The sequence below is a fragment of the Cinclus cinclus genome, chromosome 5, assembly GCF_963662255.1.
Source record: "Cinclus cinclus chromosome 5, bCinCin1.1, whole genome shotgun sequence".
NCBI classification, from domain to species: Eukaryota; Metazoa; Chordata; class Aves; order Passeriformes; family Cinclidae; genus Cinclus; species Cinclus cinclus.
In genome coordinates this window covers 31912409-31932282 of record NC_085050.1, presented here as the reverse complement: position 1 = coordinate 31932282, position 19874 = coordinate 31912409, and the positions used below count along the sequence as shown (strand labels likewise).

Sequence of the window (19874 nt, the reverse complement as noted above, 5' to 3'; positions counted from 1 at the left end):
CAATCTCTCGAGGGGAATTAAAAACTAAAAAAAAAAAATACCCAAACCCGCCTTCTCCTGGCTTCCCTACAAGTGTGACAGTCCGACCGCGGCAGTGTCGGTTGACTTCCCTCTGACTTCATCCCCGCCGAAGCCCTCCGAGGACGAGGCGGCGGTACACGCGGGGATGCCACGGCCACCCCGCGTCCCCCGCCGCTGACCCGGGCAGCCCGGCCCGCGGGGGAACCAACGAGGGAACAGGCAGTGAGCAAATAAACAACTTCCCTCGTGTAAGAAGTTGCCTCGCAGGTGCCTGCAGCTGGCGGTTAACACAGACAGTAAGAGGATCAACTCCATCTCCGCCAGTGTAGCAAAAAGAGGAGGAAAAAAATAAAAGCCCCCTCATTTTCTATTCAGAATTTAGTTAATTTGGATGATAACGGTTAGTGTTTAATCGCATTGTACGAGAATGAATATACCGAAACCTACAAGGCTCCTGGAAGAATAACCCTGCGGCACGGCACGCAGGGGTGCCCGGGCGGGCAGCCGGCCTTGCCCACTCCGTCCCGCCGACCGGGATAGACGCGCCCCGGGGGCACCGCCACCTCCTCCCGCGGAGTCGTTCGGAGAGGTGGGGACCAGCCCGGGGCGGTGGGATGAGGGCCGGCACCGCGCCCGTCTCCGGCCGCTTCTGGGGAAACAAACGGGCGAGAGCGGCGGTGCCACCCGCCGTGCTCACCCGGGGACGTGTGCTGGGGATGGTTTCCCCATTTTAAACCGCAAAGAGAAAAGGGTGGAAAAACGCGGAATAGAGGAGAGGACGTGGGAGTTTCCGAGAGAACGACTGCCCGAGCTCACATGGCGGGGATATCGCCATTTCCGCAGCCCTGCCCGGGGCTCGGTGGCGTCGGCCGGGAGGGCAGAGCCAGGCTCCGGGCGGCCCCGCCGCCGGTCCGGTCGCTCTCGGGTTTTCCCTCCCCCTCGGGGGTGGCGGCGCCCCGCGGCAGCGCCAGGGCCGGGGGCGGTGGCGGGGCAGTGGTGGGGGGGGAAGCGGGAGGGTGGCCCCGCGGGCCGTGCCGGGTTCGGAGGCGCACCGCCGGCCGTGGAGAGGCCCGGGGGGGCCCGCGCCCGCCGCCGCGCTGTCGGGGGGAGCGGCGGGCGGCGGGGACGGGCGGCCCCCCCGGCGCGGCTGGGCGGCCCCGGCGGGGGCGGTGCGGGGCTGTGCGGGGCTGTGCGGGGCGGGCCGGGGGCTCGGTGCGCTCGCCAGGCGAGGAGCGCGGCTGCCCGGGCGGAGGGCCGCGGAGAGGAAAGCTAACAATGCTGTGAAAATATGTTTGCAGAAAATAGACAATTGTTGGATTAAACGTATTCAAGTATGAAATAATGCCTTTTTGTGTAAAAAAACTCAGCAATGTGAGCGTACAAAAGTTCCCCTGTGGCAGTTACTTGCTCCCTTTGTGAGCTTTGCGCTCCGGCGTCTCCACTTGGCGCGTTTAACTCGGAGCCCCCCTTTAAACGCGATTGTTTCTTTCTTTTTAATGACATTTACCGGATCAAAACATGCTGTTAATTCGATCAGAAAGCTTTACCCTCCTTAACAATGCCACAATAATTTCTCCTGAAGTTTGTTAAATTGACCAAAATTAGGCAAATGAATAGGGGGTCTGTCGGCGATCCCGCTCGCAGGTGACACCGAATAATGCACTCTCGGACCAGCTGCGATCCCCTCTTTATTTGCCCCTCTTTTCTTTGACCCGCATTATTAAAATTTAGGCCCAATGAAACTATTCATACTTTTCAATGGGACATTTTCCTATAGGATAATAGGCTACAAATTGAGCCTCTCCAAAGGAGTGGGGGAGAGCAGGGGGGGTAAAACAACAACGCACAGACGCGCACACCACACAAAAAAGGAGCGTCGTGTGCCAAAGGCTGGCGAGAGCCTCCCCGGGCCGACGGAATAAAAAAAAGGGGGGGGTGGTGGGGGGATATCGTGTGCCAGCCCCCCGGTCCCACACCTGCCGGGGTGTCCCCGGCGCATAAAGCGGTGTAAACAAAAAAATCCTCGCTGCCATCTCTTATAAAGATGGACGTGTCACCAAGTCGTGTGAGAAAAGCCTGAGAACAAACGGGGCCACTCCGTCTCCAAGGGTTCTCCCTTGAACTGGGCGGAACAGCCTATTAAGGGCTTACTTAATTACTTTAATGACTCTGGACAGGCTTTAAAATGCAGTCAGCGCCAGGGCTAAGGGAGGGGGGGGTGGGGGGTAGGGGGTGCCGGGGATTTGAAGGCTGGCGGCGGGGACGGGGCCGGGGATGCGGCGAGCGGGGCGCAGGGCGCGATACCGCGCCCTGCGCCCCGCTCGCCGCATCCCCGGCCCCGTCCCCGCCGCTATTGTGGGACAGTCACGTGTGTCCCCGAGGTCCACGTGGGGCGACACAGCTGGGCCGCCCCCGGCTGCGTGGACGGGGGCGAGGAGGGGGAGAAAGGAAGAAGAGAGAATAAAAAAAAAGCCCCTCATCCCCTCGCCCCCTTCCACCCTGATCTTTAATGCATACATTCCCTCGGCGCCGCTCGCCCCTAATCCTATGGGATCAGCGGGCCCGTGGAGGCCCCCCGGGGTCCCCCCCAAGAAGTGATGGCTTTATAAGGGGGCCGGAGAGAGAGGGGATGCAGAGCCCACCATGGCCTCCAAGCTCAAGGAGCGGAGGGTGAGACGTCGCCCGCCTTGCGCGCACGGGTCTGCGGGGCCGCCAAGCCGGCCTGGCCCCGAACCCTTCGCTGCCTTTCCCTTCGAAAAGCCCCACAACAAAAAACAACCACATCTCCCTCACAAAACCAAGCCTGCCCTGCCAGGGCCGTCCGCGCACTCGGGGAGCCACCGGGGCCGCGCGGAGAGGACCGGCCACCGGAGCATCATCCTTCCCGAGACCGCGTCGCGCCCGGCACCGCTGCTCGGAGCGGGGTTGAGGACTGGCTTCCACGGAGGGGTGGAGACCGGGGCCGGGGGGCGGCTGTCACGGCGACACTGGATCCATCTGTTTTCTTCCCCCCCGCTAACGCGCCCCATATATTTTGCAGAGGACGCCGGTTTCCCACAAAGTGATTGAGAAGCGGAGAAGGGACCGCATCAACCGCTGCCTCACCGAGCTGGGGAAGACGGTGCCCATGGCTCTGGCCAAGCAGGTAGGCGGGGGAGAGCAGCCCCTATGCCCTTTTCTCCCCCGTGCGCCGCGATAATCCCCCCTGATACGGCGGGGTTAAGGGGCGGCCCAGTGGAACGCAGAGCAGTCTCAGGGGAGAGGTGATGCTTACCTGCCCTGCCCGTTGCAGAGCTCGGGGAAGCTGGAGAAAGCGGAGATCCTGGAGATGACGGTGCAGTACCTGCGGGCCCTGCACTCGGCGGACTTTCCCCGCGGCCGGGAGAAGGGTAGGTGGGCGGGAACGACTTCCCGCGACCCCCGCCGGGTCACTCGCGGCGTGGGGGCGGCTTTCCTCGCTTCTCTCCCTGCCAGACCCTGAGGAGGTCGATTCCCCTCCCTTTCCTTTCCAGCAGAGCTGCTCTCCGAGTTCGCCAACTACTTCCACTACGGCTACCACGAGTGCATGAAGAACCTGGTCCACTACCTGACGACGGTGGAGAGGATGGAGACCAAAGACACCAAGTACGCCCGCATCCTGGCCTTTCTCCAGTCCAAAGCACGCTTCGTTACTGAGCCTCTCTTCACCTCCCTGGGCTCCCTCCCGGAGCCGGACTTTTCCTACCAGCTGCATCCTGGGCCCGAGTGCCCCGGGCACGTCCACAGTCCCGCCGAGGGCGTTCTCCAGCCGCCCTCGGGGGGTGCATTCCCCTGGCACGGCGCCGCCCGCAGTCCCTCCCTGCCCTACCACTTGCCCAGCGCCGCCGTACCCCTCGCCAGTCCCGGCCAGCAGCGCAGCACCTTCCTCTCCTCCGTGCAGGGGCTGGACCGCCACTACCTCAACCTCCTCGGCCATTCCCACCCCAACGCCTTCGGGCTGCCCCCGGGCCAGCACCCCTCCATGCTATAGAGACTCGTCCCGCCTGAAAAAAACACCTATTTATGATCGCGGACACTGCGGGTTACACCCGGGCGCACGGGGAGGCTGCCGGGGGCAGGGAGATGCGCGGGGGTCCCGGACGGCGAGGAGCCCCTGGGGGCCCAGATCTGACCCCGCCCATCCTCTCCAAGAGCCTGGAGCTGTGCCCCCACCCGCTCGTCTTCCCACCTCCGGGTTGAGTGCCTGTACAAGTGATGCCTTGGAATAAACGTTTATAACCGCCGCTGCTTTTTGTTTCCGTGAGGGAGCTTCCTCGGGTGGCGGTGGGAGTCTCCCCACGCATCCACCCAGGACAAAAAGATCCCACGAGCGAGACGTGGTCAGCGAGGGCCAGGGAGCCTGCTGCACGCACCGGCCGCGGCTGGGGCTTCGGGCAGGCGGGGCAGGGCGCGACGGGCCGGGTGTCGGTGCCGCCCGGTTTCTGCTTCCAGGCCGTCACCGGAGGCTGGGAGAGAGTCCCGGGGTACCCCGGAGGTGGCGGATGTCCCACTCCCCGGAAAACCCCGCGGCTGCCGCCCTCCCACGCGCCTGTGGAGGGGTGCTCCTGAGGCACGTGTCCGAACGGCATCTCCCGTGTGTTTTGCCAGCGAATTTGCAGCGCAGCTTGTTCAGAGGAGGACGAATAATGGTGAAGGCGCAGGACGGGGCGGGGAGGGCAGGCGGCCGCTGCGGGGTGCGGGGCGCCGAGAATAAAACCAGTGGAAAGTCCTGGAGCGAGTCCTTCAAGCCTCGCCGCCGGCGCGGAACCGTGGCACGGCTCCCTCCCGACCTGAACCTAGCGTCCCGGGTGTCTCCATAGCCACTGGAAGCAGGGCAGCCCGGGCATGCCCGGCGGGGCCGGAGCCGTGGAGGGCTAAATTAACTTATTCCAGTTGGGTGGGGAGGCTTTGAGGAGATTTGACCTGGGCTGTTTGCCCAGGTCGCGGAGTGGGCTGACCCGCAATTTGTAAACCAACCCGACCCTTTATTCAGAGACAGACAAAAAGATCTTCATTACAATGAGTAAAAAGTGGAATGTGTATCTTCCATTTAACCTGCAAATACAGGAAAAGCTCCTATCCCAGATTAGTGGGGAAAAGGTCACAGGCCGGGATGATGGTGAGTCAGCTAGGAAGGGGAGAAAAACACCCTCATTTCCTCGGGACACCTTTAGGATGGTAAATCCAGAGGGACCCTCTCTTTTGGTCAGTGTACACAGAACAATATGCACTCAGCCAAACACATTCAGTAGCAGGAATGGCTGGTTCCTATTATGAAAACACATGTCTAACGCTCATTTTTATCAGTACTGGGTGCAGAATATAGACAAAATGATACATGACTTTTACTCTGTGTGCTTTAAGCTCTTGTGATCCCACTTTGTCACTGAAGCATTAAAGATATGGCATTTTCCTGAAAATATAAAGATATTCAGCATTTTGGTCCCTGTTAACCAAATTGAACAAAACTTTCCTTTGCTAAGTAGATTTTCTCTCTGGGATTAGCAGAGGGCCACCACGGTCAAAACTGGGGTCATTTACATATAATTTTGCAAACTCGCATTGGTCCATGACAGTCTTTGTCTCTCCAATGTTGCTATCCTGGATTTTTTTCCTTTTTCTTTTCATTTTCATTTAGCTGTGGAGGATAAACCCCTCTTTGGCTTTACAATGACTTTAGGATAAAAGTCTCCCCTCCCTCCACTCTTTCAGGGCTCTGAGCTCACCCTCCCGCTTTTGGCCCCAAAATAATTTTGGAATTTGCTAAAGTCAGCTGTACCAGGCATGGGAGCTGATCTGCCATCACAGCTCAAGTCCACACCTGTGCACCATGCTCTGTGCACACAGGTGGGTCAGCATAGGCAGTGGGGTACAGAGCTCCCCTGGGACATTTATCCCCTGCCCTTTGACAGAGGTGCAGCTCATTTGTCTTGATTTTATTTTACCTTTCTGTGTCTATAGGACAGATACTTTTGGCCTTTTCCCCCCTTGGATTTATTTTAACTCTGCCATGAGCATCCTCTTCCAACTTTGGTGTGAGCAGGTAGGAACTGGATGACACCTGTGCTGGGCCTGTTAAAGGCTGTACCTGGTCCCAGGTGGGGTGCCTGTCTGGGCTGGCAATACTCATTGTCTAGCATAGGAGTGCCATTTACTGGTGTCCAGCAGCACCTAGCACAGGGAATTCATAGAGAGGGGTTGTTCCTGAAAATAAACTATTTTGATTCCCAAAGCCCCCAAAATACTAGATTCTGTGTTATGCACCTGATTGGCTAAAAATCTTAGTAGTGAATGGTTTGCTCTATCATGTCCTGTTCCTTTCCTTCAGCTAGCATCTTTCTCCTTCTTAGACTTTCACATCTCTTTTGCCACAGTTTGCCTCCTTGCCTTCCTTTCCCATGCCTTTCATGCCCTCTTTTCCACCTCTTTTCCCTGCTATCCCCTCTTTTCCTCACACTTTCCATGTCCTGCATGTACCGCAATTCTTCTCACCCCAGAAAACAGTTGTACAGCATGGTCACACATCAGTAATTTCTTTATGCTGAGAGCAAATAATCATGTTGGGATCAAAGGACAGCAAAATGTGAGTTCACAGTTCTGCATCTGATACCGACTTTCTCTTGCTATTTACTCAGACAGTAGAAGAGTTTATGTTGATCTTTGTAATATTGCATTATTGAAAACATCTCCAGATCCATCATTTATCCAAAGAATTTATTTGCATTATTATTTAAAGCACCATCAATTAGATCAAAGAGACATAAGTAGCCTGTGCAAAAACTCTCCATCTTAAAGCTTTATGTTTTCAATAGGTAACAGGCAAAGCCTGGAAGGAAATTCTACTGTCTCACTTTTACTATTTAAATAAGTAAAGAATGTTTCTAGACTTTGAGCATATATAACACAGATCAGAACTCTTATTTCTTCCCATGGTTTTGTAGCAGTCTGAATGCATTATTCAAAGACCTAGAGGCTTTGCTGGTAATGACACACTGTGGAGTTTCCAGCCTTGGAGACAGAGCTGATGCCACTGAACAAAGTCCCTAAATTCAGGACAACACAGTCATTCTTGGGGCATCTCATCAATCAGGTCAGTAGCTAACTAGAAAAGAGTATTTTTATTGTACTTTGGGTCGGTACCCTGCTTGCAGCACTGGACCACAAAGAGCTGCATCAGCAAACCTGCAGGGACTGAGCCATGATTTTGAAAGAAGCAACTGAGGGAAAGAGGAGGAACTGCACTAACGACGGCTCTCAATTACAGATCTATTCCAGTAGAGATGCACACAATAATTGGCTTCCTAGTGGTATGGATATGGTCCCTTTCCCATGGTGAAGATCCCACCACTTTATAAGTCTTGAGGTCCCACTGCTCTGTGGAATGCTGCTGCTCTTCCTTAGGCTCAAAGGAACTCCAGGGTAGCCTGCATGATTTGACCAGGATTGTGCCAGAAGTGCTTAGCAGAGCAGTGGGTCTTAAGTGCCAGAGTACAATGATCACCACAATCAGATCAGCTTCTTGCCCTTCTGCCAAAATCTTGGAGAGAATGAAATAGTGCCTAGAAGTCCAGGGGGATTGTTCTTCCATTAGAAATTGAATCAACTACAAGGAGGAAGGAACCTTCTGTTTGCCTGTGGAACAGTCTGCATATTAGACACACGCTACTGAAGCAACTGCAGGCTTGTCCAGCAACACTTTTGCAAAGGCAGAATTTTGGAAAGAAACCCTCCAGACAACAGTTCCATATTTGCTGAGATGTAGCATCTGATCTCACAGAGATTTGCCTCCTGCCTTGGGTGAGTCTCACATCATCATGTCTATTTCTAGCAAACTTCCCACATAGTGTATAAAGGCTGTTTTAGGAAAAGAACATTGAATTTTCTTGAAAAGTGATTATAGAAAGAAGTATACGAAAAGCAATTTTAATATGTATGTTAGGTTAAAACTCAGATACCTACCCATGCAACAAACTGTGTATAGAGTGGCATATTAAAACAAACAAAACTCATTTTAAAAGATGAGGAAATGCAATATTGAAAACTACTGGATGAAACATCAAATGGGAAGAAAGAGGACTAGTTTGTAAGATTTAAACTCAGAACATTAAATTAGGAAATTTATTAAATAAAAAAATATTAAACTTAGGAAAGAAATTGTTTAACATTCATCTTCAAGCTACAGCAACTGAAATGTACATTATGCTTCATCAGAAGTAATACAATTAATTAGGCTGACAACCCCTTTTGCTATCAGAAAATCTAAACTTTAGCATGTATGCTCTGAAAAGTTAAAGGCAATTTAATTTTTAATTACTGTAAGAATACAACACTTCCAAATGCAGTTGTAATCTATGTAATGATTGTGTAACTAAAAAAATGAGACCCTTCAGACAAGGACCTTCAAGGAAACTTCCTATGATTTTGATGAACATTATGAAATTATTTTTATCCCTGCCGAGGGATTAGCCCAGAGCATGTAGAAGGATTTACACCAGCTCACCCTGGAGTACTTTATTTAGGGAATGCTGGTCTCCTACTAGCTTTGTGGAAATGCCTGAACTCGCATCTCCATCTCTTGTGAATTCCAGCACCAAAATTATGCTTTCAGTCCCATAAAGGGTGCAGGTATTTAGAGTATGGCAACTGGTAGTTCCAACTGGAACCCTTAAGACCAGATCACAGCAGAAAATGCCTTCATTATGATTCAACAGCCTGTACCTCCATCTCCCTGCCCTTAGTTCCTAGCCTGAGGCTTAGACATTCTTCTAGGAAGTTGAAGTCTCAAGAATGAATGCTAAAAACTGTGTTCCTCTTTGGGGGCACCTCCTTCTAACCACTCTGCCCATACAATTTCTGTGTTCTTTGAAGGAACCACTGTGCACTGGTTCAACCTTTCAAAGGAGAGATCAGATGGTAGTCTACCAGTGGAGGGTTTGCTCTCAAGATATCAGCTTGGAGGAGATGTTCAGTTTAGAGTCATCAGCGGGAAGCTGTGGCATGGTTTCAGTGCTTTCTCACTGCTAGGGAGGAGGGGAGACTGTGGCTTTTGCACTTCCCTCCATTCTCCTCCTCTGCAGAGATATGTGATTGTGTGTATACCATTGTGTACCACACACATAGGAAGCTTATACAGGCCCTCTTCCATAGTACACCTGGATTCAGTTTAGTTTATCTCAGTAATTCCTAGTCTGGTTTGGCTGCTGTTAGTTTAAACGTGGCTTTATTAAATCCTCATAACTTCCCATGCAGGCTACATTAGTGCTCCATTAGTGTTCCAGGGGAAGAATTCACAGAGATTAGCCGTTAAAGGTCAGTCTTTTACAACTAAGATATAGGATGGGTCTTCTTTTACTTTTTGCCCCCAAACTAAAATGGCCTTTAATATATCCTAGGGCAACCTCAAGGTTTGATACACCTGACAGGTTTTTGATGCACCTGTACAACCTTACTCACTACAAGCGGTGACACCACTACAGCCACGAGTAAAGGTTAGGGTATAGAGTTTTCTCCTAAATGGTTTCTCCTGGTAGTATGGAAATAATTCACCCTTACTATCAAATTGCTGCTGGGGTTTCAGGTCTGGTATTTGTAGAAAGAACAATAACAACAAAACCTATTGAACAAACCCCACATAGCTTCAAACTGAGAAAAGTGTAACAGGGATCACTGACATTCACTAAGAGCAGATTACCAAACTTCAAGAACCTCAGGAAACCCCGAGACAGTATGTATCCCATCCAACACCATTATATCTTGGAATATTATAAGGGAATCAATATAACCCTTACATATTCCATTACAAAATGCCTTTTTATCAGATTATGTAGTAGTAATTTTTGTATGCCACAAACTTTTTTTCATACAGTACCTTCTCCTCTCTTAAGGAAATTTGAAGAAAACTACTCCTGGAGTTTTACTACTGAAATAACTGTAATAATTATTGCTGGAAAAATTTTAATTGTAGTTATTATTGTAAATTCTCTTTGATGTCTGGAAAAGGTAATAAAATAATTGGACAAAAAGTATCAGCAAGAGTACATAATTTACTGCATAATGTCAAAACCTGCCAGACAGCAAAAACTAGGAAAACTAGTACAATTACAATAAAGTTACCACTGTCTACAAGGCACCATCTGCAGTAAAGAGAGTATGTTAAAGCAAACAAGAGACTCCTACATGCTTGTTACCTATTATGCATATACTGTACATATATCCTTAGCTAGCACAGGTAGCAGTTTCCTGGACATCCATTAAGCTATAGTTGCTTCCACAAGAAGAAGGCATGGTGGAGTTGCATCATCAGAGAGCCTGACAAATAGGTAAGCAATGCATATTTCAGTGGCTCCTCATGTTCATTTTATTAGTTCAGCTCTGCAGCCACATGTTTATAAAGATGTATGGGAAGAAAATAACCTAATCTTGTCTTAAACACACAATTACACTGATCATGAAAGTAAAGTCATGAACAGGTTCTTCCACCGCTGGCACTCAGTGAATGAAATATTCCTCCAAGAAAAAATGCTGCAGCCAGGTATAACAATCTACACTTAAAGGAAAGGCCAGCCACCATCTGTGTGCATGTGGAGAGGAGTTAATCCAGCTCTGTGAGGTCAAATGATCATTCCATGGTGAGAAGGTTCCAAGCACCAACACGGCATGCTGTTCTTCACCAAATATTACATCTTCTCTAAAGCTATTTGTAGCTGCAGCATTGTACCTCCTTTCCAGGAAATTAATATAGAATCATAGAATGATTTGGGTTGGGAGGAACCTTAAAGGCCATCAAGTTTCAATCTCCCTGTCATGGGCAGGGACACCTTCCACTAGAAGAACAGGCTGCTCGATCCTCCAGCCAGCCTGGTGTTGAAGACCTCCAGGGATGAGACTTCCACAGCTTCTCTGAGCAAACTGTTTTGGTGCCTCACCAGCCTCGCAGTAAAGAGCTTCTTCCAAATATCCACTCCAAACCTACACTCAGTTTGAAGCCATTCCCCCTTGTCCTGTCACAACAAGCCCTTGTAAATAGTCTCTCGACATCATTTTTGTAGGCTCCCTTCAGGTATTGAAACACCACAATCCGGTCTTCCCAAAGCCTTCTCTTTCCCAGGCTGAAAAATCCCAATTCTCAGCCTATAGGAAAGGTGCTCCATTTCTCTAATTTACGTGGTGACTCACTGCAACAGGTTAATCTCATTCTTGTGCTAAGGACCCCAGAACTGGATGTAGCACTCCAGATGGTGTCTCACCAGAGCAGAGGGGCAGAATTTTCCTTCATTTTCTTAGTCTGTTTTATGCTACACACAGTTAGCAACTGTGTTAAAGTCAGCTTTGCTTTATACTCCCAGAAAGAGCTTCTACCATCCCTTCACAAAGAAACTTACACTATTGGATGTGGCAAGCAACAAGTAGGTAAAAGATATGCATGCCTGGGAGAAGTGTATGACATAGCTAGAAGGACAGACAACTGGGAGAACACAAATGCTGTCCTGCTAGTCATGGGAATATTCTATGTTAATTTATAGCAGTTTGGAAAAGGGGTCTTGGGGCTGTATTTGGGCAGCTTTTTATGAAACTCTTCCAAAGAAGATTTACAATCAATTTGCCTTTTCACATTAAGATCAAAGAGAGAGAGAGAATGATAACTCATTGCTAATGCAGCATGGAAAGTTGCTGTTTTAGCAGGAATTTACAGGGATTTTGAGACTAGAGTTCTGGAACAGAGAGGTAACAACTTCTGCCAGCATCCATCTTCCTAAAGGCCTTCCAAAATCTTTTACAGGCATTGTAACTGCAAACAGAAAAAAAATAAAATTTCTTTATTTCAGGAAAATTACCACAATTCAGTAGGGCACAGAATGCCTTTGAGCATCCAATCATAGCTATCCAGGACACAAGATAAGGACATAGGTCCACAAATACACAGACAAAGTGCTGGCAGGTTTCATTCCTTACCAGACTAAAACAGAAGGATGGGATGGGACCAACTGGACTTTTTCATTCATGTACTAGGAAAAATTACTTTGTTAGAAAACAAGATCATACTATGACAGCATCTCCCCTGACTGGAACACCATTCCACAAAAGAAAAATCTTCTGAGTGGTGTGATAATAGAACATACTGAGATTTACGACCATCTGACGTGAACTGTTAGCTGTCTCAAAAGAAAAGGTCTGAGAATGAATTAATCATTGTAAGCAACCTTTCTAGTCAAGAAGGATAAATAGGCAGCTCCGAAGGATAATTTATCGGACTGATTTTATTTTCTCCCTTAAAAAATAAGTACATTTTCCTTGGAATATATATCTTTCCTCTTTGAATTTTGAGGGAACGTGGGATCAATAGGTCAGATTCAGATATACAACTGGGGAAAAAAAATCAGAGCAGCTGAATCCCACCCTCATTGTTTCCTGGCAAGTAGCCTAATTTATCTGCTCAGATATTTCAAAGGGGCTAGACATCTCCATGTTAAAATATTACATTTAATTAAAAAAAAAATCCTGGTTTTTGTTTACCTGTTACACAGTCAGCAGGTGTAACAAGTCCAGCTACTGAACTGAAACAGCTGTGCAGGTGACAAATACTTTTAATATACTAGTTGCAGGTACTGCAGACCAGGTAGAAAGAATTCTATGTGGGGAAGAATGGGTTATTTACCATTTCCTTCCAGCAAGCACTGTTTCAGACAAAATTGCTATGCATCCACTGAAGGGCAGTGCCCTTTCTCCATAATCTGGTTGTCAAAATGGCAAGCTCAGAAGCTTGAGCCCCTCCACAGCACTTGTTTAGCTCCAAAATGTCTGCATAATTACAGCCGTGTTATTCCCCTGCCACCTTTGCCACCATGAAGTAGAGGGCTTCAAGGACTCTATGTACAAAACATCTACATTTAAAATGAGAAAACTGATATTATTAAGCACATGCATACTAGGGGAGAATTTTGCTTTCCACTGCTTTAAATGGAAATCAATTATTTTCTCCTCTCTTTTCCTTTCCTTCATTACAGTCACTGAAATTTTACCAGCTCTGGCTGCTAACATGAGTGAAGTGAATCATGCTGTGTTCTCATAAGCGTACTTAAGAACTGGCATTTCATTACAGATACATCATAGCATAGCCAATCTTTACACCTATCTTTAGAAAAAAGAATTTATTATTATTTAGAATTCTTCAGCACCCAGTTTTGATGCTGAAGCTTTGTGTATTTTAAAAAAGAAAGATTATGCTTAGACATAAGGTGCTATTTTGGTGCCAAACCCCTTACTCATCCAGTTTCTTTCCATTTTTGGAACAGTGCACCATGTTAGTACAGTTTCACAACTACCACTGTTTCTTTGTGGACAAAGAATTGATATTTGCCCACACCTGACTACCAGCATGTCAGAATCACAGCTGAGCTTCTCCATAATCTTAAATTACTGCCTCCTTTTCAGAGTGGATAATGGCTGGCATTGGGAAAATACGCTGAGCTCAAGGAGTAGCCAAATGTCTCACAAACTCCTGAAAACCCAATGTGTTGTCCCTGTAACTAGATCTCCAGGGCTATTTCAGACTAGTTTTCAAAGCTTCCCTCCATACCCTAAAAGAATGTGTCATGATTGTAATCAGACTTTAAACAGAATGTAAGGACACTAAATTACACAATCATAAAATATCCTGAATCAGAAGGGACATACAAGGACTGTAAAAGTCCAACTCCTGGCCCTGCACAGAACAGCCCCAACACTAGATAATGATCATTTTGAAGATGAACAGGAAGTTATGCTAATTCTTAGCCAAGTACCTGCGTACTTATCCAGCAAACTCCTAGCAAAGTCATTGATAACTTCAGAAATTTTTCTAAGGATCATAGGTAACATGCTAACAGATGTCAGGCTGCTAAATGATGCTTGCTCAGATCCTATGAATGAGGGATAATATTGGATCTCCAGGGATATTACCACTCATCATGGTTCAGCCTTATTGTCATCATGATTTCCAAGGCTGTATCGTCTTACTACTTCAGCATAAGATACATGGTCTCCTGAGGGAGACACTGAGAGTTAACTTAATCTCAGTGTTTCCAAACTCCTTCTTTATCACAGCATAGTGTTTCTTCAGTAAGCTTAAAATGCTCCTGCGTAGTTTGAGGCAGAAAAAGAAACCAATGCAAAAAAACAATAAAAAATACTCCTCCTGTTATCATGCTGATACAATTTCTCCTTGTGGGTTGTCTTCTGGTGCCTTCAGAGGCATCTACATATTCAACATATCAAAATATCACAATTTCTATGTGGTCCCAATGATGTATTCCCGGACCCACTATCATACTGAAGTTTTCTAGGAGATGAGATTAACCAGTTGACAGATTAGAAAGAGTGAGCAGGACCCTACTGACAGAGGACCCCAAGTCAAGATTAACTAGATGATCTTTAATGTCCCTTTCAAACTAAACCATTTCATGATTCCATGATTACTGCCAGGTTGCAGTCCCAATTCTTCTCTAATTTCGCATTTCTTCTTTTTTTTTCTGCCATTTTTCAGACCATAATGTAACTATTATTTTTTACTATGGAGTAGATCACAAAGTTTCCATGCTATTTGACACTATATCCAATTAATCACTGCTCAAAATGCATGCCAGTAGAAAAAAATAATACACATTATGCACTGTTGATAATGCAGTGTTGACCCTGCAAGGATTTGCTTGTAAGCTCAGCCTTATGCACATGACTTCCTTTACTTACTGAGTACTGCCTCATTCACATTTCAGAGGAAACAGACTGGAGAGGAAAACTAGATTGAGGTGAAGTGTTGATCAGCAGACATATCATAGGAGCTGGCAGGTCTGGAAAAAAATAATGGTCATAATGGTACATTCTTCCAACCTAACAAGGACTCTGTCCCTGAAAATGGCCAGGATAAAAATTAATGGCTGCAAAACTGCCACCCTGCAAGCTTAGAAGTAGGACCTCAGCTGCAGCCCTGAGCTTTTCTACTGAATTTTAATCTAGAGAGACCAGTCAGTTCTAACCCAGTGGAAGACAAGTTGTTCAAAGGAAATAGCATTACAGGAGCAAGACACCTGTTTTTCTATACCTACCCTGGCTTATGTCCCTGGCTTCTACGTTTTTGGATCTGCTTATTTTCCTTCTATTTCTGTGAACCATTCTCCTCTTTAGACTCAGATCCCAGCCTGAACTGAGGTCTCTCACCAAAGACACTAGGCAGCCCTTTTATGAAACAGAAACAATCAGTTTGCTCCTAACTCTTTCTTCAGTCACGAGGTCGCTCTTTAACAAAATATCAGAGCCTAGGCAAGTGAACAACATTTGTCACTGTAATACCTGCCTGTACAATTTCTAGTGATTTTAATTCTGAAAAGGCAACCACAGGTGTGGTGTTGCTAGGCAGCACTGTTTAAGCACAGCAGATCAGATGCTGCTCTGATTTATAACCTCTGGCAGCTCAAATGAATGCAGGAGCTGGCAGTTTTGCACATGCCCTCTGAAGGACAAGATGCCCAGATATAACGTGTTGGCAAGCATGCCTGACTTTCAACCCATTCCCTGCAGGAGTGCCTTCCCAGTGCTGCAGCAACACAAAGCTGGTGCAAAGCAGCTTTCAGAAACATGAAGCACCTCCAGGTGGTTCAGGGCACAGAGCTGAGGCAAATGTCTGTGGTGGGCATAAGCATAGTCCAGCAGGGTTAAAAGCGAAGCTATCCAAATTCACCCAAGACCTGCAAATCTTGAAACACGTAAACCCTACATGCGTCAGATAAAGAAGCCAGAAAGAAAGGTGCCCCCTAATGAGTTTTTTTTGCGCTTGGGTGAGCGAAAGGGCTGCTTCAGGAGGCTAATAACTGAAAACCTTCCAAGCTTTTGTCCGGAGAAATGGCAGGCACTTTCCATCCCTTTGAAAAAAAGAAGGCCTTTCGGAGTCTTCACGAGAGATGTGGATTTTAAGGGCGACCTTAGGTCATACAGAACTAATCAAGCGAAAACAATAAGAAAATTAGACTGACAGTCAGCAAGTATCTGAAGACTTTATCAAAAAGAATTAGGAATGGACAAATTCACTGGGAGCAAAGGATCAGATCTGCAAGGTGGCATTGTGTGGTGGGATTAAATTATTTATTCATTGTTAATTTATTTATTTATGTATGTGCAAATGACCTAGCTGCTGCAGGTGCTGAGGAGTTTCTGAAAAGGCCCAGTTTTAGAGCCAAGGCTAGAATATTGGTCCATTTAACTCATTCTTTTCCTTAAGGCGATCAAACAGTGACTTTTATCTAGGAGATAGAGGAGGAAAACCATATGTGTACTGGGAATGATGCGGGGGTCTGAGCAGCACTAAGTACCCAAGTATTCCAGTCTCATTCAAGAATGCTGTGCAGTTTAATGTCCAGCAAATTAGCAAATGAATGCTTATGTCAATATGTGAAAAATCCCTAGTTGGTTTAAACAGATAAAAAGCCTCTTGGGAAATGGCAGAAAATGCAGGCTTTCTCACCCTGTCTTTTTTAAAGAAAGAAAGAGAAACAGTACTTATTAAGTTTCCCCAAAACTTACAGAAAGTTGCAGAAAACACCAACAACCTACATCGATGCTGGACCTTATACCTACACAAAATTTTTCCAGTGCTGCTACTGGAAAAATACAAAAATTTTTTGCACTCTTTGAATCGCATATTTGCTATTCAGAAGAAAACAGTCAAAATCTGGGGCAGTTACAGAGTCTGTAAGATGCCACCCTGCTACTCCTCTCTTAAAGGTACAGGCCGTCAAAAGCCCTGGAGAGGGTCCGTCTTTACATTTTCCCCTGATTTATAAATTTTGCCTTGAAGATGAAATCCACAAACACCTCTCATTTTTTTTCCTTCTCTACATTTAACCATTTATAGGAAAAGCTAAATTGTCATCTCATGTTTCCCTTGACCCAGCAGAGCAAAGCCACAGTGGGGACTCTGTGTATGACATGACCCTGGGGAAAAAAGGAACACGAGATCTCAGCATGGGGGTTGGAGGCACAAAGTCACACATATCGAAAATGACAGCATCACATCAGTTAATGCCACATGATAAGGGAGTCCTGCTGGGGTTTATGTCCTTCTGCAGAGATACCCTTGAAGGTTGGCTGGTGAGGAAGAGTTTTTACTAACTCCAGAAAGGGAATGTAGATATTTGGTCAGGAAAAATCACAGATTATCTTTCTTCAGGACAAGCATCAGTAGCTATGCTTATAAAACTGCCCCACGAGACACTTCTTGGAACCACACAGGCAAGTTTATCCACTTCTACTTTGCACATGGTATTTCCCTCCTCTTGGCCATACTTAGGCCCTCTTCTCAAAATCAGTGTTCATCATGTCATATTGGAGAAAGGGCTACTAAATAAAAAACAGGGGGCATTTTAAAGAAGATATATCTTTAATATTACTAAATCATTACCTCTGATTAAAAGTTCAACGAGCCAATTTCTCAAGCCGTGCAAAATAGAAAAACCATAGGCCATGTAGAAAATATGCTTCCTCGCTGGAGTGATGAAGTCCTCCTTTCTTCCCTGAACGTAATGTGTGAGGAAGAATTCGGTACAATGAATGCCAGCAGGTCACCAATACACTACCATTTGCCTTCTGCAGCCCACTGAGAGCTGTGACACACAGTAAGCAGGGAGCCTGCTGACCTGTGCTCTTAGTCTATCAGCTGTCAGGGTGCATTTTAAAATGGCAAGAGCCAAAAGCAAAGTTAAATAGCACCAAGTGTTCAGCTGCGTTAGGAACAAGCACCGCAGGCCAGGCCTCTTCTTGGTCATAATTTCAACTATATTGGCAATGTTTCACAGCTTTATCTCATAGGCAAAATTCATTGCCACCTGCCTACTTTTGGTGTCACAGTCATTAGATACAATATTAGTATTTCCTTGAATATTATTAATATTGGAAGTAGAATACTTTCAGTATTATGTTCCAATTCTTCCACATTTGGTGTGGTGCTCACTTCCCACATTGTGTGTGGAATAAAAATTCCTTTTTTCCTGCTAATTAAGATGTTTTGCTTAATGTCTTACTGATGTTTTACACAGAAGAGTCAAATAATGGCCATGAGTCCTGTTGGAAAAACAAGCTGGCTATCCACATAAGTGGAAAGAGCTGACTCAAGCCAGAATGGAAATACGACCTTCTGCAGGCAGGGCTCATGCAGGACCAGAGGGAGGACAAAGGAAAAGGTGACTTAGAGCGTCCTAGTGCTCACCAGTACACTTTGCTCAGGGATGCCCAGGAGACCTTCCCCTTTGCTCTATCTATTCCCTGGTGTCTGCACAGCTGCCCATTCATTAATGTTTTCTGGTAACTGGTAGCCCAGACTGCTTAATGGAGCAGCAATTCAGTAGATTACAAAGACACTAGTTTCATAGGGCTAATAAATGAAATATGGACCAACTAGAACAGGGACGTCTTGCTGCTTCTGGAGCTCTGCATAGTGGCAGAGGAGTGGGCAAGGAGCAGAATTCACACAACCCAACCCCAAAAGAAGATTCTCCCAGGAACCACTGGACTCTGAAGTTTAGCCTTGAATAGAATCTCATAAGCTAGTGCCATTGTCATTAACTACCCAAGTCCTACTGGATGTGGTTGCAAATTATAGGATATAAAATTATCAGAGGTTTTAATAGCCTTTCATGTAGAGTAAAAGACTGAAGTAAAAGTATAGAAGTATCTTCTATTGCTTACTATTATTAAGTTCTGGCTTCTCTAATATGTTGTGTTTAAAAGAACTCTTTCCTTCAGAGATGCTGTGGACAAATATGGCATGTTAAACTCAGAATTAGTAAGGCTGTGCTCCAGTACCATCTGTCCATGGCACTGAAGGATGCATGCAGGCACAGTTTTTTGCTTCTGTTTTCATGGATGCAAATCAGAGACCTGAGCAATTATTGTTTTTGTATTTAAGATATATCAACTGTTATTATTGTTATTTTTGTTATTGTTATTCTTATTCTGACATTGGTTTAAGATGTGGACCCACACAGCCATTCTGCCTAGACCTTCTCAGCACCGTCCCAGTTCAGGCAGCCAAGGTGTTGAAATCCCTTGCATTTTCACAACACTGAAGGCAAAGGATGGTACCAGATATTTTCTCAGCTGGTTAGCCTTCAAGGAAGAGTAACTTCTAAGTGAGAGAGACCAGAACATTTTGTTACCTTTCCAATGAAAATTTTGTCTCCTAGAAAAAAAGATTTTTCCAAGCAGATCCAAAGATTTTACTGAAAAACAAAGATTTTTTCTTAATAAGAAGCAAAGTTCATTTAAATGTATAATAACTAATGTTTTAGCATATTTCAGCATAAAGGCTAAAGATAAAGAGGGAAAAATGCAAAAGATCATAAAAAGATGTGCAAAAGTAGAACAATATTAAGAAAGATATTACTATAAAATTCCTGTCAGAGCGGAACAGATAGTTTGCATTAATAAATACATCAGTAAGTGACCTAAATAACTCTTCTTAGAGAACAGGAACTTTGACATGGCTGATCAGACATTCAGCAAGACAAAGACTAAGGTGGCAAGTGCAATGCAAATCTGCCCTTTGGGATCTGGTCTGTGATGATGGTTGCTACCACACAAGTGTTTTCAAGACCCCTTTATATTTTCCCTACAACTCAAAATGTGCAAGTTCTGAAACTGAAACACTGTGTTAGTCCCCAGTGCCAGAAGTCAAAGGGTCCAAGACCCTAGGAGCTTTCTGAACTAACAACATATCCATTCCTTCAAACTCTGCTTAGTCATAAAAAAATACAGACTGAAGTTCTTTCAAATATTACAATATTAAACAAGACTGGACTTCTTGCAAATAT

General features: G+C 46.2%; 1 protein-coding gene across 2 annotated transcripts; it reads left to right on the top strand.

Annotated features, from left to right (window-relative positions):
- Positions 1 to 2664: 2664 nt before the first annotated feature.
- On the top strand, positions 2665 to 4030 carry HELT (helt bHLH transcription factor). 2 transcript variants are annotated; one of them, XM_062493715.1, is made up of 4 exons: positions 2665 to 2691; positions 3062 to 3166; positions 3314 to 3410; positions 3537 to 4030. In XM_062493715.1, exons 1-4 carry the CDS (start codon positions 2665 to 2667, stop codon positions 4028 to 4030), a joined length of 723 nt encoding a protein of 240 aa, XP_062349699.1. The 2 variants fall into 2 exon arrangements, with proteins under 2 accessions (XP_062349699.1, XP_062349698.1); XM_062493714.1 differs by having other exon boundaries at positions 3534 to 4030.
- Positions 4031 to 19874: the final 15844 nt, after the last annotated feature.

Bases quoted from the DNA above. Each gene is read 5' to 3' on its own strand.
- HELT (XM_062493714.1), top strand. From the start codon at position 2,665: ATGGCCTCCAAGCTCAAGGAGCGGAGG. The intron at 3,167-3,313 runs GTAGGCGGGGGA...TGCCCGTTGCAG, and splicing joins CCATGGCTCTGGCCAAGCAG to AGCTCGGGGAAGCTGGAGAA. The intron at 3,411-3,533 runs GTAGGTGGGCGG...TTTCCTTTCCAG, and splicing joins TCCCCGCGGCCGGGAGAAGG to CAGAGCTGCTCTCCGAGTTC.